Source organism: Lactuca saligna, chromosome 4 (genome assembly GCF_052625555.1).
Source record: "Lactuca saligna cultivar CGN05327 chromosome 4, ASM5262555v1, whole genome shotgun sequence".
Classification (NCBI taxonomy): Eukaryota; Viridiplantae; Streptophyta; class Magnoliopsida; order Asterales; family Asteraceae; genus Lactuca; species Lactuca saligna.
Window position 1 is genome coordinate 87,945,290 of NC_136420.1, and position 18,191 is coordinate 87,963,480.

General features: G+C 34.8%; 1 protein-coding gene across 1 annotated transcript; it reads left to right on the plus strand.

The window, feature by feature from the left end:
- The first annotated feature begins 908 nt into the window (after nt 1–908).
- LOC145038669 (cytochrome P450 736A117-like) lies at nt 909–2,702 on the plus strand. Its single transcript, XM_078986951.1, has 2 exons — nt 909–1,874; nt 1,984–2,702. Exons 1-2 carry the CDS (start codon nt 945–947, stop codon nt 2,593–2,595), a joined length of 1,542 nt encoding a protein of 513 aa, XP_078843077.1. The 5' UTR covers nt 909–944; the 3' UTR covers nt 2,596–2,702.
- Nucleotides 2,703–18,191: the final 15,489 nt, after the last annotated feature.

Consider the following 18,191-nt stretch of genomic DNA (forward strand, 5'->3'; position numbering starts at 1 on the left):
CCTGAAAAACATTTTTAACTGGGATATAAGGAAATATATCTAGCAAATGAATGCGGTACTTCATTAAAGACATATATCAGTAAACAATCTTGAAAGAATATCAAAAACCTAAAAGCTCTCATACCAATTATTGAAGAAACGACCATAATCATCTGTTGGTTATAATGTAATAAATTTACAGTGATTAAACGGCAAATTGTGAAATGACAATGAGATAATAAATTTTACATTGATTAAATGGAATTGTGAAACGACAATCTAACAAATTTACATTCATTAAAGGCCTAAGGTGTTAAAATCATAGAGAATCACTTAAATCTCTCATTTTAAACGATAAGAAATTTCTTGAATCTCAAATTGAAAGTTAAACAAATATCGAATATTAGTCATATACTATTTTTATAAATCTCTATAATTAACTTGTCGGTAATATATATTTAGTGTTATATATACTTTAAACTATGTATTTAAGTTTATTCCAGTTTCTGTTAATTAATTGCTGCTTTTTACATATCTGAATTTTAATTGTTTTGAAGATTTTTAATTAACTCCTTGATCTTTATAATTGTGGTAGTTTTAGTCAATCATACTACATACTTTATCCACATGAAATGCATATTATATTAAACAAGTTTAAAGGGCGGATTATATAATTGACTAAATATGAGTGTAATATATTAGTGGATAATTTTATAATCCGTTTTATATCTATAGTACCAAATCTTCTTTTATGGCGGACTTAGATTGTTTTCTTTTTGTTTTTACATGGAAACGGGGCAATGAGTTATTGTTTCGTGAATGGAGGTTCCTTTCTGGCGTGCGGCCGCCTGTACACAACACAAGATCTGAAGTACGTATAAACAAGTGAAGAAAGCACGTCATTTCAACACAATTCCACATACCATTGAATTCCATCTCTAGTCATCACTCATTAGTAAATCAAGATGTTGGCTTTCTTGGATCATATTTGTATTTACATATTGCCGTTGTTTCTAAGTGCTGCTTTCCTAATCAGATGGTATAATTCTACACCGCCAACTATTATCAGGAAACTACCACCTTCACCACCAACGTTGCCGGTTATTGGCAACCTCCACCAGCTCGGGGCACTCGTCCACCAGTCATTCTTTTCTCTGGCCAGACGCTATGGTGACTCCCTCATGCTCCTCCACATCGGCTCAGTCCCAAGCCTGGTCGTCTCGTCAACTGAAGCGGCTCGTGAGATCATGAAGACACATGATTTAGCATTTGCCAGCAGGCCCACCACCAGGATGTTCAGGACCATCTCCTACGATCTCAAGGAAATAACAGTCGCTCCTTATGGTGAATACTGGAGGCAAGCAAAGAGTATTCTAACTCTCCAGCTTCTGAGTAACAAAAAGGTCCAGTCTTTTGATGGACTCAGGGAAAAGATAATTGGCGATTGCCTCACTAAAATCACCCAATGTTTCTTGTCAAACAAGCCTGCGGACTTGAGCGACTTGTTTAGCTCACTTACGAACGATGTCACATGCATGGCGACGTTTGGGAGGACGTATAACGAAGGAGAGATTGGTAAGAAATTTAAAAAGATCATGCAAGACTTCTCCGAGGTGCTGGGTAGCTTTTATTTTGAGGATTCTATTCCTCAGCTTGCATTCGTGGATCGGATTACAGGTCTTAGTGCTAAAGTCGATAGGGTGGCGGTGGATTTTGATGAGTTCCTTCAAAATGTGGTTGATGAGACTTTATCCAAGAAAAGAAATAACCCTAATCCAGTTATAAGTGGTGATGAACATGGTGTGGAGACCTTCATTGATGCACTACTCAAGATTCAGAAGGAAGATATTCTTGGCATCACCATCGACGCAGACGTCATCAAAGCACTGCTCTTGGTATAATATCTATACAAATCTCTTTTCATCGTATATATACATGGCAATAATTGAATGAATCAGCCACGTACTAAACTAATTGTTTTGACCTATTTTAATTTGTATGTAGGATGCGTATGTTGCTGGTACGGATACATCATCATCCGTACTGGAATGGGCGATGACTGAACTTCTGTTACATCGTGATTGCCTTGAGAAAGTCCAGGCCGAGATAAGGTCAGTCCTTAACGGAAAGAAACACATAACTGACAACGATGTGGAGAAGATGAAGTATCTAAAATGCGTCATCATGGAAGCCACCCGCCTCCATCCTCCCCTTCCGGTTCTACCACCACGAGTTGCAAGACACGACGCCAAAGTAATGGGGTATGATATTGCAGAAGGAACTAGGGTATACGTCAATGTTTATGCAATTATGAGAGATCCTAAAGTGTGGGATAAACCTGAAACGTTTATGCCGGAGAGGTTCTTGGAGTCATCTATTGATTTCGTGAGACACAATTTTGAGTTGCTTACATTTGGTGCTGGAAGGAGGAGTTGCCCTGGAAGGATATTTGCCATGGCCATCAATGAGAAGGTGCTGGCGAATGTTTTGTACAGGTTCGATTGGGCTCTGCCACAAGGAGTTAGGCCACAGGACGTAGATATGAATGAAACTTTTGGTCTCGCTAATCATCGGAAGGTTCCCTTGCTAGCCCTTGGGACACCATTCTCCCCATAATTAACCACCAATGCCGGCATTAATTATCTAAAACATTACTAGCTGAATGGATGGATATTTGCCATTAATTTATTCGTTTATTTTCGAAAAATTAATTACATGTACGTTGTAGCCCAAGTTATATGATATGCATATTCTTTCGTATAAATTAATATAGTGAGCAAACATAATGGTATCTTTAAGGGAAAATGACTTAAAAGTCCAACACGAAGTTTCCAAACCGTTTAAAAAACCTCAATCATGTTTTGTCTGTTCAAAAAAACCCAACAAACTTAACATTTTATCTAAAAAGCTCAACTAAGTTACACTTTCTCGAAAGTCAAATAAGAGAAACAGATGATGTGGCTTATTATCATATCGGAAAAAGGACTTGTTAGACCAACGAAGTTTCCAAAACGTTTAAAAAACTCCAATCATGTTTTGACTGTTCAAAAAAAACCCAACGAACTTAAACAAAACAAAATTGGAATTTTCTGAAAGGTTTGAAACTTTGTTGGACTTTTTAAACAAAAGGTTAAGTTCGTTGGGTTTTTTTGAACAAACAAAACATGATTGAGTTTTTTTGAATGGTTTCGAAACTTCATTGGGCTTTTAAGTCATTTTCCCTATCTTTAATTGTATAACCATTCATATAGTTTTTCATGTGTGTCCATTGAATGACAACTAAGTTTTCCACCTCACTCAACTCTCCTACTAAACTTTCCATTTTGCATTCTCTTAATATGCACATAATATGTAACGCCTTGATTTTTTTTTTTGGAAATGGAACTTCCCTAACGAGGGTTTCCGGGCCAGCTTTCGTACCGACTAATCCCCTACTGCAAACATAAAGCTTTGCATCATGCCCTGGAGTCACTGCAGGCGAACCTCCATGGCCACAAGGGCTGAGTGGTGCCAGAATTTGAACATGGGTCTATAGGATTTGAACTTGATTTTTCTCAACTAATATTATGGAGATTTATGAGACTTTTTCTATACAAATGTGGAATTCTAAATTTTGAAAGTATTTTACATTTCAGGATATTATCGGGCTTATAGCATATCACACCCATAATTTAAAGCAACAAGGAAGTACCAAATAAAAAGTTATATCTAGTCCAAGTCCTTGGTGCTCCTATCTCCTCCAGTACAACAGCTACTACCTGAACCTGCAACACATGAAAATCTACAACATCATACAACAAGTCTAGTGAGTTATATACTTTGTTTTTATGTCATCATACTATTCTTCTTTACTTTCTTTCTTTTCATACTCTACCATTTTGTTCTCTTCTACTCATACTCTGCCATTCTAACATCTTCTCATGCTCTTTCACTCTAATCTTATCTTCTTGCACTCTTCTTTTATATTTTCATCTTTTAATACTCTACTATATTCTCACCTCTTCTCATGTTCATATCTTTACTTCTTCTCATACTCTTACTCTATCTTCATCTCATCGCATACTCATTTTGCACTTCTTCTCATCTCATCTCATACTCTTACTCTATCTTTACATCTTATACTCTTACTCCATCTTTATCTCATCTTATACTCTTTTCTTACTCTATCTGCACCCTTTCTCATCTCATCTTATACTCTTACTCTATCTTTACCTCTTCTTATACTCTTACTTTATCTTCATTTCATCTTATACTCTTCTCTTGCTCTATCTGTACCTCTCTCATCTCATCTCATACTCTTCCCTTACTCTATCTTTACCTCTTCACATACTCATACTCTATCCTCATCACATCTGCTCACCTCTTCGCATACTCTGCTTGCATTTCTTCTCACAATCTGTCTCTATACTTTCATCTTCTCACCCTTTTCCATTCTATTCCCATTTAGACCCAACCAGTCTAATCACCCATATGATAGCTTCACCTATCAACTAGGAGAACAACATAGTTCTGACTTACTAGTGTACAATCATCCGGACTTAGTCCCCTCACCTTGATCCCTCGCAGATCCTTTGGCAACTTTTTTTTCTTGTATTGCTCGTGGATTACAATGATCCCTTACGAATTCTCTACCCATAATCCCTCATGGATTACTTATCAAGGCTCTTTAATAGAAACCTCTTACCTTGTTCCATTCATGGAAACCTTTCTTAATCTTCTTCAAACACACATAATCTCATTCTCGAAGGAATCATCTTTCTACATTCCCGAATGAATCATCTTTCTACATTCCCAAAGGAATCATCTTTCTACTATTAACCTAGTACTTAATTCATTAAGTACTTAGTTTAAATCTCCATCTAATAAAATGTAGGTATTTAACATAATATCATTTAAATATACTCTTACATATATAATCATCCATACGATTATAATCCATATAATCATACTCTATCTTCATCTAATATTTTGTAGGTATTTAATCTTAATATCATTTACATTTAATCATATATATATATATATATATATATATATATATATATATATATATATATATATATATATATATATATATATTCATAAGATTATAATACATATAATCATAATCTAGCGGGGGAGTTATAACTCACCTTGTTAGTTAGTGAAACTAACTACCATTGGCTTCTAATCTTCAATTAATCTTCTTTACCCAAGGCCTATTCATACAACATATCAGAATTCCTAGAACTTATCTTTGCCCATTAAGAGCTTAATCACTCTTCATACTAAAACGATCACTTAATTGATCATAATTCTAACATCTCATTGTCTAGGAATCTATTATACCCCATGAATTAAGCATCTCATACTACCTACTTCATTACACTCTAAACTCTATTGCATCAATTCATCTCTCTCACTAGTTAGGGTTTGAAACCTAACTATCCATATATGGATTTCACCATGGAATCAAATATAAAGCTTGTTCAAAGCTTCTAAGCACTCTCAATAACATACCATATGAGTTATAGGTTGCTTAACTTAAGTAATCAAACCAAACTAACAACTTCACCATCAAAGCTCAAAGCTCCATTAAAGAGGGAAGTCATTACCTTAAGAAAAAAGGATGTTAATCCTTGTAATGCTCTATCTCTAGTTCAACTTGGTATGTTTGGCATGCTCTTGGGTTCAAAATCACCATCCATCAGCTCTCCATTGAATTTGGGAGAAATTAGTTCATAAATGAACCTTAAGATCGTTTAATCTTTTTCCAAACTATGTAACCACGCCGGGACAATATGTCTATCGCGACGTGGTTCACCTAATTAGGTTGTAATCTCCCTCTAACCGATTTGTAGTACCTTTCTCTTATAGAATCCTACTTTCGCCTCCATATCGTGGTAACCCATACTACCACGTCATGGTGTAAAGTACACTGCCCTTTACTTACGATAATTTTTTTTGCCTATTTATTGTTACGTAAACTCTGTTGAGGTAAAGTCCTTACCGTATCGTGGTTCATGTACTTCAGTAAGTCCTAAGCTGATTCCAGTAAAGTTTTGGGACAGATATTCTTCTAACTCCAAACAATCATAACTTCTTCATTTTAAACCTATTTTCAATGAGCTTTATATCTACACAAAGGTGGGGATGAGTACTATAACTCCATTAAGTCACTTCAGACTAACCTATTATGGGTCTTAATCTATTAAGTCACAAACTTGGAACAAACGGCAAAAAAATCTCATTTCACTTTTTATGGCCTAAATGCATAATCACTTGCATTACTTCTCTTGAACCCACTTACCTCATCTCATAAGAGTGACTTAGATTTATCTCGACTCATTTCATGAAGATACTGTTGGATTAGGTGTCTAAACCCATAATTATAATTGGTATGTATTTGAATTGATAGTAGCACAGTCCTTTTGGGTTGCCCTCAAACCTAGAAACTGGACAAGGAAACTATGAATGGAAAGGGATTAATGTATTATAAGATTAATAAATTAATATAAATGACTTATTAATATGTTATGAGATTAATATATTAATTAGAAATCATAATGATTGATTAATAGTTAGCCATAAATTAATTAGAATTAATTTTGGGGTTAATTGTATTAATTGTGAAGTACATGGGCAAACCCTAATGATTTTGTCTAAGGGATTTAGTAAAGGACTATGAATTAGCTTGGAACTTAAGCAAAGGAACATTAGGGTTTTCTCTGAAACCCTAGCTTCATCAACTATAAAAGGAGTCGTTTGGCTCTCAAATGTGACACTCCTTCTTTAGAATAAACCCTAGGCCTTTCATACTCCTCTCTCTCTCTCTCTCTCTCTCTCTATATATATATATATATATATATATATATATATATATATATATATATATATATATATATATATATATATACTTTCCTTCTTGCTAGCTCTTGGGTGTGACTCCATTAGAGACATTACAATTGTGGTGCTAGGCTTCCAAGAAGATCAATCAAGGATTACCAATTGTTACTATAACAACTGAAAGGTATGTGATTCTAAAACCTTAATTAGTTATTTTCAAAAATAGACTCTCCCTTTAGGGTTCCTGTTTTGCAATTCAAAGTTATATGTTCAATAGTTAAAACATAGATCCAAAGTAGGTTGCATGTGTGAACATAGGAATTGGTTTTTCTAGTTTATTTGTTTTACCTAAAACCCATTAGTGCTATCAGAGCCATTGGTTTTGTTTTAAATTGAATTGCTATAATAGTTGAATTGCAAATTAGAGTTTATAGTTATTAAACCCTAAAGGCCAAAGTTTTCAAAATTAGGGTTTTGGTTCAGGGGTTTTTGAAAAACCCTAGACTCCATAGACCCTAATCGAAATTAGGGTTAGGGTTTTGAAAAACCCTAGCCTCCCTCCCTTGATTTCAAAATTACCCTAGGGTTTTAGGATTCCTTGTTTGGATAATTGTTGCTTAACTAGATTAATTGGATAATTATCTTATACCCTAAACTTTTGAAATCTAGAGGGTTTAGGATTAAGATTAAATTAATTGTTTAATTTATTTAGATAATCCTCCCAAAATATAATAAATTAATTAAAAGTTAATTAATATATAATTATTAAACCTAATTTTTGGTTTATTTTGAATTTAAAGTTAATAGTCTAATTTTCCAAAAATTCATATAAACCCTAAAGTTTTAAAAAGTTTAAAACACACCTTATATATATATATACATATATATATATACATATATATATATATATATACATATATATATATATATATATATATATATATATATATATTATAATTAAAAGCTTAATATAATATATGTATAAGAATTGGTTACTCGAATCGCTAGTATGCATCATTCACGAAGCTAGTCTATAAGGCGATATAAGGAAATTGTCTATAAAATGGTAGTTGAATGGGTGTCCACTCTCATCCGCCGCTTCCTTGATTAGTGGAGGGTCGTGAGCAGGACTGATTTGATAGGACAAGTTAATCTCCTTAAAAGTATAATGTTATTAATAAAGTACTAGAACATTAATTTACAAAATCCTGACTCTACTTACTTTAGGAAAAATGTGAATAGTATGTTAACCCATGAAATTGCACATTACGCTTTATAAGTCGTTAGTGGAGCGTGTGTGGTTAACCAGCACACTAATTAGGACTAATAAAGAGTCATAATGGGTATCTCATGATTATCATTGTTGATGGAGTGTGTGCGATTTACCATCACATCAATAGATAATGATAAAGACAATGAGATTACCAAGCATATTTGCATGGTTATTCACATCTTTTTTGTGATCCTCGTCATCCTAGTCCCAAATAAAAGAGAATAATTTGAGATTAAAACATGCAATTGAATTGTTTCAATACATCTCAAAAGAATTAGGAATTTCACTTCATTTCGTTTTGTCTTATGGTGGAATTAGTGAATCGTCATTCACTTACATTTATGAAATTCACACTTGGATTTCGGCATCCCATTTCTAAGTTGTGAACCCTCATAGTTGGATCCTAACATTAATATTATGTCTTTGGGTTATTATATTGAGGTATCCTAAAATCTAACTAAAACTATCTTCTTTTGCAGATGTCTACTCCTGGAAACACTTATGCTTCTTTATCCTCCAACCACAACTTCTCTTTGCTCTCCATTTGCTCCAAAGTCATTATGGATGGATCAAACTATAACAATTAAATGCGCAATATCAAAATGATGCTTCGATTTGATGACAAAGAATATGTCCTTGAAAAGGAGCTCAAATACATTGATGAAACCAAAGCCACTCCCATAGAATAGGTTACCTACAAAAAGCACTATGATGATGCAACCAAAGTGGCTTGCATTATGGTCGCAACTATGTCTCCAGAACTATAGAGGTACCATGAGGGCTACTTGCCTTTTGAGATGAACAAGGACCCGATGGAAAAGTACCATACGTGAGCTCATCAAGAAAATTTTGAGGTAGTCAAGTCACTCATGGCTTGCAGGATGAAGGAAAGGGACTCAGTTGTTAGTAGTGTGCAAAGAATTTAACGCTACATAGAGTGTTTGGTCAAGCTCAACATGCATTTTGATGAGGAATTGGCCATTGACATGGTCTTGAACTCGTTGCCCGATTGTTATAGTCAGTTTATCCTAACTTACCATTTAAACAACACCAAGCAGACATTGGCCCAATTCCATAACTTATTGTAGACAACTGAGGCAAGGATGATGGGTAAAAGTATAGCCTCCACTCCTGATAGTGCCCCCGACTTAGCTATTTGACAAGGAAAGGGGAAAAGAGGAAAGGTCCTCCTAAGCAAAATTGGAAGGGCAATGCCCAAGCTCGTTCGTCTGGTAGTGGCCCAAAAGCCAAGCCCAATGCTGTCATTCCCCATGTTTCTGACCCAATATATGTTGATTGCTTTTATTGCAATGACAAGGGGCACTGGAAACGAAGATGCCCAAAATATCTGTAAGATATCAAAGATGGCAAAGTGAAGCCATCTTTAGCACGTATTAACACTATTTCTTCTGAAAACTCATTATCTTATCGTTCTTGGGTCCTTGATACAGGATATGGTTTTCATATATTTTCTAATTTATAGGGGCTAAAAGAAAGTAAGGAGGTGGAGCGAGGCAGGATAAACTTGATCATGGGAAACAAAAAGTCTTCACCAGTAACCAAGATCGGAGTTTATCAACTTTTGCTTAATAATGATGTTAGATTAGATTTGTTGAATTGTTTTTATTCGTCAGAAATGACGCGAAACATCATTTCATTTCATGCATTGTTCAAAATAGGTTTCAAGTATTCTTTTAATGATTTGAATGGTTCGATTTTTGTTTATAAGAATGGAATTTTTATGTTGGAAGCTTTACCTTGTGATGGTATGTATGAAACAATGACTTGTGTTGACAGCTTAGGTAATAGTGTGTTTAATATTGACTTGTCTAATAGTGTAGACAAGGCATGATTGTGGCATTGTTTCCTTGGACACATTAACAAGAAATGCATAGCCAAACTCCAAAAAGATGGAGTGTTGGAATCATTTGACCTAAAATCAGATGATATATGTGAATCTTGTATTCTGGGAAAGATGACAAAATCACCTTTCACAAGATCTTATGTAATAGGTAAAAGTTTGTTGGACCTCATACATACTAACGTGTGTAGACCCTCTCAACCACAAGGGATGCTAATCAATTCTATGTCACTTTCACAGATGATTATAGCATATATGGGTATATCTGCTTAATCAAGCATATGTTAGAAACTTTTGAAAAATTCAAGGAGTTTAAACATGAAGTCGAGAAACAATTGGGCAGGAAAATAAAGATACTTAGATCCGATAGAGGCGGAGAGTATCTTAGTATTGAGTTCGACGACTCACTACTAGAAAAATGACCTTTAATGACGCGCTTTTTACGACACGCACTGATTAATGATACGGAAAAGGACGTGCCCTTAAAATAGTGTCAACTCTCCAAAAAATTTAAGGATTTACGTCACGCATTATTGCGTGCCCTTAATTTAGTGTCTCAAGAAAAAAAAACACGGAGGGCGCTTTATCTTAAACGTGCGTCGTCTGTACCTGTCGCTTTATAATTTTAATGAAACGCGCTTTTAGTAGACAAGAAGGGAAACAGAATCTCCAAAATTTTGAAAACCCGCCTCATTTTTTCTTTCTTCTATCTATCTTTCATCCTTGCAATCCACTCTCCCTCTCTGATACTCTCTTCTCTAGTTCTCCTTTCATTCTCTACCTCCCGTCTCTCTGTAAACCCTAAGCCATCGCCACCTCCTTTCTCTCTAGCACGTGCTAGGGTTTTATTTTCTTCCAAGTTTCCGCTTCTCTCGTTTTCTCTCAACCCAGTACATGCGAGGGTTATGAAATAAAGAAAAACCTTGATGCTCCACAAAGACTCCTTTCTAAAAAATATCATGTAAAGTCGTAGAGACGGAGTCTGAAATCATCAAGAGGAGAACAAGAAGATAAAGCGAAGGTGAATCGTAATTGATCTGCGAGGTCTCCTCATTAATGGCGTCGACCAAATCTAAAACCTCGTGTTCAAAAAAATTAGAAAAGTTGAAGACCCAGCCATTGCAGGGACCATTATCTAGGGCTTTTTCAAGGAGTGCTCTCTGTAATGTTCGCTCCCTCACCTCACCTCCTATCGACAACCTCAAGTCATCTCTTTCCACCAGCGACCTCGGCTCATCTCTTTCCACCAGCGATCTCGGGCTCACCTCACGTCACCGGAGACTACAACGACTGCACAAATTTGCAAGCCCTAAGTACGATTAAGGTATGTTTTTGTTTACATGACCGACCTTATCTTTATCTCGACACTTCTCAACAACAGTCGTCGACTTGCTCAGCCGACCGATGTTCTCCACATCTCCAAATTCTTGCCTTCCCATGGTCTGTCAGTTAGATCTAATTTGCCAAAGGTATGTTTTAGGACCTAGAGACGTGTGCTCTTAGGACCTAGATGTTGGGTTATGAGCATTCTAACACTCCTAAGTGTACATGCAACCCTAAATAGCTTGGATCTATGTTTTCTCTATTATACATGCAAATATGAACATCCAAGGTATTATCCTAATCTAGCATACCAAACTATCAACATAACAAGATAGAATACATACCTCTTTGATGTAGAATGTCTTCATGAAGCTTGAGTGCCTAGTGCCCCAAGTGTGACACCTCAAATAGTTCACACAACACCAAATACACTTGGAATAACTTGAGAGAATTCTACACTTCATGAAATTGGCTAGCCCTTTCTTAGTCTCTTACTAGTGGCCGATTTTCCTCAAGAATAAGATGCTTATATAGTTATACAATTAGGGTAAACCCTAATTGTCATGACTTTCCATTTCCTTGGATCCATGGGTTCAAATACACCATGGAGCATCATATGGGTTTTGGCCCAACTAGATAATCCATGGAGCATTAGCCCACTATACAAGTATGGATGATTTACACAATCAACCCATATATTTAATTAGTCTTCTTTTGATCACTTAATTAATCCTAGATTAATTCTTGATCAATACTAATTAAATAATCTCATTATTCTTATTATTAATATACTAGAACTTATAATATATTAATAACCGTAAGTGTCTTATTTCTCTCATTATAGTCTATCCAAGTGCATGATGCCATGCAACCCAAATGGAACATGCTGGGTCGGGTCAAGTCTTACCAATTATAGTTATGGACTTAGACATTAATCCAACAGTCTCCCACTTGGATAAGTCTAAAACTATTATTGCGTATGACTTTAGGAACCAACTAGCAATCGTAGCTCTCAAAAGCTTCTGTCGAACTCTGACCTTGTAGATGAACTCTGATCTTGTCAATGACTTGTCCATTAGATAAGGGATCATATATTCCTCCATTCTAGATATCATATGGACTGAGACATGGATTATAATCATTCTCTCTATCCATTAGTTGTTTCCCGATTTCCGATTTATGACGACTGACTAATTGAACAAATCAAATCAGTCTTGGCCCGGCCGAGCACTTCCATTTGTCATCATCAAATCATCGAGGGGCGCACAGATATCGCTTTTATCCCGAAGGTAAAAGGAATGGATAAACTTCGACTCATATGGCTAGTTCTACTACTTGTTGAATCATACACAAAGACACGTTTTATAGCACCGAGTTACCAAATGCGGTTTCGTGCAATCAATGTACAACCAACTCATACTAACAACTCATATCTCTAGGTTTGAAGAATATAAGATATTATCGTCTCATGATCACTCGTGATAAAATCCATGAAGTGATTCCAATGAGCGCGGGTTGAATCCAATACTCAGAACTTATGAGCACTCATGAGTGTTGTAGCCATTTGTCCAATACCTTAGACCTCTACAAGCCAACCCATGACAGTCTTAATTCATATATACTTCCAACATATGACCGACTGTGGATGGTTTGAATAACTTAGTCATTCTAGAAGAATGACCTAGCTTATTCGGGAAGTCAAAACATGCAAAGTGAAACACAATAATAATTGAATCCAATATGGTATCAAAACCTATGAACATAAATAAAACTCCTTTTTATTTATTACCATATGATTACACATTATTCATTGTATAGTGTTTCAGCTATCAACTTTATTCTTGAATTTAAAACAATAGTTGTCCCATGCTCCAAGCATGTACACTATGTTTTCTAAACACTAGTCATGCCATACACCAAGTATGCATACTATGTTTGTCTATGATCTTTACTTTGTGAACTAGATCCATTGAGCATAACTTCAATGATTCTCTTTTCACACTCCCAAATCCTTACTGTAAATACAAGAATTCCAAATTCATGTCATTTACTGAAATCTATTAGATTCTAAACTTATATGCATTGATCCTCTTGTAATGATTATGCACAAATTCATAAAGACTTGACAACAATCATTACAGAGCATTCCAAAGGAGATCAGCTCCTTAGAAACATCCTTCTTGCATTAAGTTTCCTAATCTTAAACAGATTGAAAATTCTAACTTTGAAACATTTCCAGATTCCATTTTGACTATCACTTCTGAACAAGAGTTGCCTCCTTACAGATTATGTCAATATGGTCCTTCCAGAATTATCACTATACTTCCAACTGTCCTTGAGCAACCAATCTTTGATAAACCTTAGATTGTCCTCGACAATTGTTTAATTCTTTTAGTCATATCCAGTTCTAAACCTTTTCTCTTCTTAATGCCCCAGGCATTTGGAAAATTTTTAGAAAGGATGAATATAGCACATGTAATCGATCCTATATCCGAAGCATATGGGACACAATTCATGATGTCTCACATAAAGACTAAACCAGTCTTTTGCCATAATATTTCCATTTCAATTTGCCAAGTTCTCATAATTCTGATTATGAAAAGGGATGCCGTAATCATAATCGAATTTTAGAACGCAAATAATGGACCCATATACAGAATTTCCTTATGTTGAGCCATTCCAACATGAAATTCATATATATATCCTTGACTAAATGATTAAAACCTCACGATCTAAGCTTATAGATTTGAGATGAAGTATAATAGCTTATAGATTTGAGATGAAGTATAATTTCCTCTCCCTTAATTATAGCAAAACAACCTTTTTCCCAATTGAAACCTTTTGTTTTTCTATAATTAACATTGCTAACTTGCAATACTTATCATAATATCATGCTCCCACTAACATGATGATTATTAGCATAACAGTTATGCTCCCACTAGCTTTGACATGTACTCAGAAATCAGCTGGACTTCTAGAAATCAATACTTTATTGACTTTCTTACCAAAGTTCAGATTTCTGATACTAGATTGTTTTGATAGAACTTTATCAAAATCATACACCTTCCCTTAGATAGCACACTTGTGTGTCTAAACAATTATGAAGAGGGATGCCATAATCATAATGATTAGACCTTTTTGCCACTTCTCACAAGTCCAGGTTAGTGTGCCGGTAAACCACACACGCTCCACTAACGACTTTGAGAATGCAAACATCACAATTGCTATCTAGCTAAAATCTACTTAGTGAAAGTGTTTCCTCACCATCATTTTCATGAATCGGAGAGAAACCTTATGACACTTAGATTTATATGGTGTATGAGTTCCTACCCATATGAATTTGTCAAAACCATAATCACAAGACAAGGATAATGACAAATCCAAAACCATATGGTTTGAACTCAATCTTAATTTCTTGCCACCTGGCAGCTCAAGGGCCTGTCATTGCTTCCAAGTTGTTGTGCAACCAATTAAGAACTCTAAGAACTCATATGCAAAACCAACTTTAACTGGAATGGGCACAAAATGTGTCAACACGATAGGTTATAAACCTCAAGTTGTGTGCTAGTGAGGAACTTCAGGTTTCATTCTTGATTAGTTCTTGAGACTTTCAAGACCTTTAAGACTCCCACTGTCCTCTTGACCTATAAGACTCCCTTGTCAAACATCCAAGAGATAGTGTGGATTCTAATCAAGACAAACACTTCACACAATTGGCCGAAGTTGGTCTTTGTTTTATCCAAAACATCACAACTTACCAATTTCAAATGTACAAGAGTAGAAAACTTTTACTCTTACACTTGACAAGTGTTTTAAACCTTCCTTAAGACATGTCACTCAAGTTACAATCTTGGAGTATGAATCTAAGACTTGTATTGGAACGAAGTATGACTCATCTTCTTGATTTAACCATTTCAACAATTCAAGATCCCTTCTTCTTAGTCATGAGAATGAACTAAGACTTCCTTAGAGAACTAATTTTGATATGGTTTCTTAATCATTAAGATGATCACAAAACTGATACTAAAGTACTCTCCCATCTTTTCAGATTTGAGAAACTTTTATCCTTCTGCCTAATTTGATTCTTCTTATTCGCTCCGCCTTACATTGGAACCTTTTCCAATGTCTCAGAGTAACACTTAAGCTTGTAAGTATAATCATATTTACTGAGCTTTAGTAAACTATGATGAATAGTCTTATCAATCTTTTGTGGTGGACTTAATCAGTGCACATGACTATGTACTCGATCCCTTAGTCCATTACTTGACTCACACATCCATGTGAATAAGTAATTAGTCTTAATTTTCCAATACTTGAAAGTTCTCATTCATGATGCTATAGAACTTGCATGATTCCAAGTCCCGGTCCACTTGAGACTTGGGTGACGAGAATCTTTCCTTATTTGGTAAATTTAGACATTACCACAAATGAAAGAATCAATTTCATATTTCCACTCTTGTTATTAATGGAATTATATAAGCAAAATTTTTTCCTCAAATTCCATTGTAAGGATATTTTAAAATAACTAAAATCAAAAATTTTCTTTTATTTTAAAACTATACGGAAAAACTTATCCTTACAATCCACATGAAAACCTTGTTGTTATCTATTCCTAAGCAACATCTCATAACTCCTAAGAATTAGCTCAAGAATCCGATTTTCAAACTGCGCAATAGAAATCCATCTATGCGATCAGATTCAACATATTCTTTCTTTAAGTTCCTTCATTTTTCTTTGATTCTTAAAACATTAACATGTGACCTAGTCACATCATGTAATAAGAATTTCAGAATAGAAACTTAGCAGAGTTAGATAGTGGACTTTACCTGAAGTAGAGTCAAACTTATTGACTTTAACATCCTTAGGTAAACTTGGCAGCTTCGCAACTAATGACCCTTCCTTTGGCAATATAAACATATGGACTCTTTGATAACGGTACACGGGACTATTACAGACTTAGCCTTTTCTCTTTACCATTTGGTCAACCTAGTTGACTATGGTCAATCCCTTTCCTTGGGAAGAGAATGTTTTTTCTGTATTTCCTGTGTCACTATTATCAATGTCCATCAAGTTTCAGGAAGTTGATCTTAGCAAATAGATAAGATCATTAAGGGTCTTGTCATAGTCTGTTTCATAGGTGTTCCAAAAGAACTCACTATGTGACTTAGAAAGTAGTTAAACCTACAACTTTCTCAAGACTTTGACACCCTTCTCTCCCGGCTTGTCAATATGTGACTACATCTCCAAGATGTGATCACACCTAGACCTTGCCTTGCCAATAGGGCTTGAGTGACCTTAAACTTTTCAAGAACTTGTGGGTTAGGGAGAATAATTGGAGGAGGAGAAAGAAGTATGATTTCCATTGGAATATCATCTTCATTTAGGAAAGCTAGTTTCAGGAGATTTGGGAAGATCATAAATGTTTAAACCAGACATGTTTTGGGAGGTATTCAAGATAGTTGATCTTAAAGTCCTTAATATGACACCCAATATGAAATATTAAGGCTAGGACCCAACAAACTATTTTATAACTTAGAAGAGGTATGCCGTAATCCAAGCTATAAAACAATTTGAAGGTAGGTGAATGACGATTCACCAATTTCCACCAAGATAAACGAAATGTATTATTAGGTTTTAATTGGATTTGAAACTCCTAGATCTTTTGAGATTCATTGAACTGTTCAATGGCATGTTTCAATCTCGAGTGTGCCCTTCAGGTTTTGTGACTGGGATGCCGAGGATCACAAAACAAGGTGTGAAGTAACCATACAAATTACTTGGTACCCTTAAGTGTTTATCCCTCAATCGATGTGCCGGTTAACCACACATGCTCCATCGATACTATGATAAACATTAAGTTACCCTTTGCCTACCTTGTTAAATACGAGTTAGTGTGCCGGTTAACCACACACGCTCCACTAACCGACTTAAACAAAGTGCAGAGTGTAATTTCATGGATTAGCACCTTATTCACATTTTCCTAAGTAACTAAGATTGGGTATTTATAAAAGGTTTAGTTACTTAGTATTTATCATTAATACTTTTAATGAAGGGAGAATTATAGTCCTGTCAAACCCATTCGGCTAACGACCCTCCACCGGTCAAGCAAGCGGTGGGTGAGAGTAGACACCCATTAAGTTGCCATTTTATAGGCAACAACCTTATACCCACCTTATAGACCGGCTTCGTGAATGAGGCGTACTAGCGGTAAGACCGACTTTACTCTTATACATACATATATATATATATATATATATATATATATATATATATATATATATATATATATATATATTATTACCTTATAATATTATAAAGTATAAGGGTTGAATTTTAACTTTTAAAATTCTAAGGGCTAACTTGGAATTAAAGTATTCATAAGAGAAAACTTTACAAATTCCAAAACTTGAGGGCAAGTTTTGAAACTATTCAAAACTAATTAATTCCATAACTTATGTGTTTAAAGTAGTTTTAATCCAAAAACTCTTCAAGTTCCATAACTTAAGGACAAGTTATGGAAGACTTTAAACTAATAAAAGAATTAACTTTTCTTTATTTTATAACTTATGGATTTAATTATGGTTACATATTTTATTTATTTATTTATTAATGAAGTGAATCTTGAACCTCCATAACTTAAGGACAAGACTCTTCATCTTTTGTAACCATTGCCAACTTTTATGAGTTTTATGAAACTTAAATGTGACTTTTCATATAACTTGAGGACAAGTTACAAAAACACATTTTAGAATCAACTCTTAGATTAATTTGGATCGAAAACAACTATTTCATTCAACTTTTCTATTAATCTAAGCAACTCATAAGAACAAGATAATTCAAATCAAACTTTTTCATGTAATTAGTCTAACCTTTAAACTAATACAAAACATGAATCTATTGACAATTATCTTTGAAAATGGATTAGCATGAACA

What these genes read in the sequence shown, in the direction of transcription:
- LOC145038669 (XM_078986951.1), top strand. Translation starts at nt 945, where the DNA reads ATGTTGGCTTTCTTGGATCATATTTGTATTTACATATTGCCGTTGTTT. An exon ending in TCATCAAAGCACTGCTCTTG is followed by an intron (nt 1,875 to 1,983) that starts GTATAATATCTA and finishes ATTTGTATGTAG; the next exon opens with GATGCGTATGTTGCTGGTAC.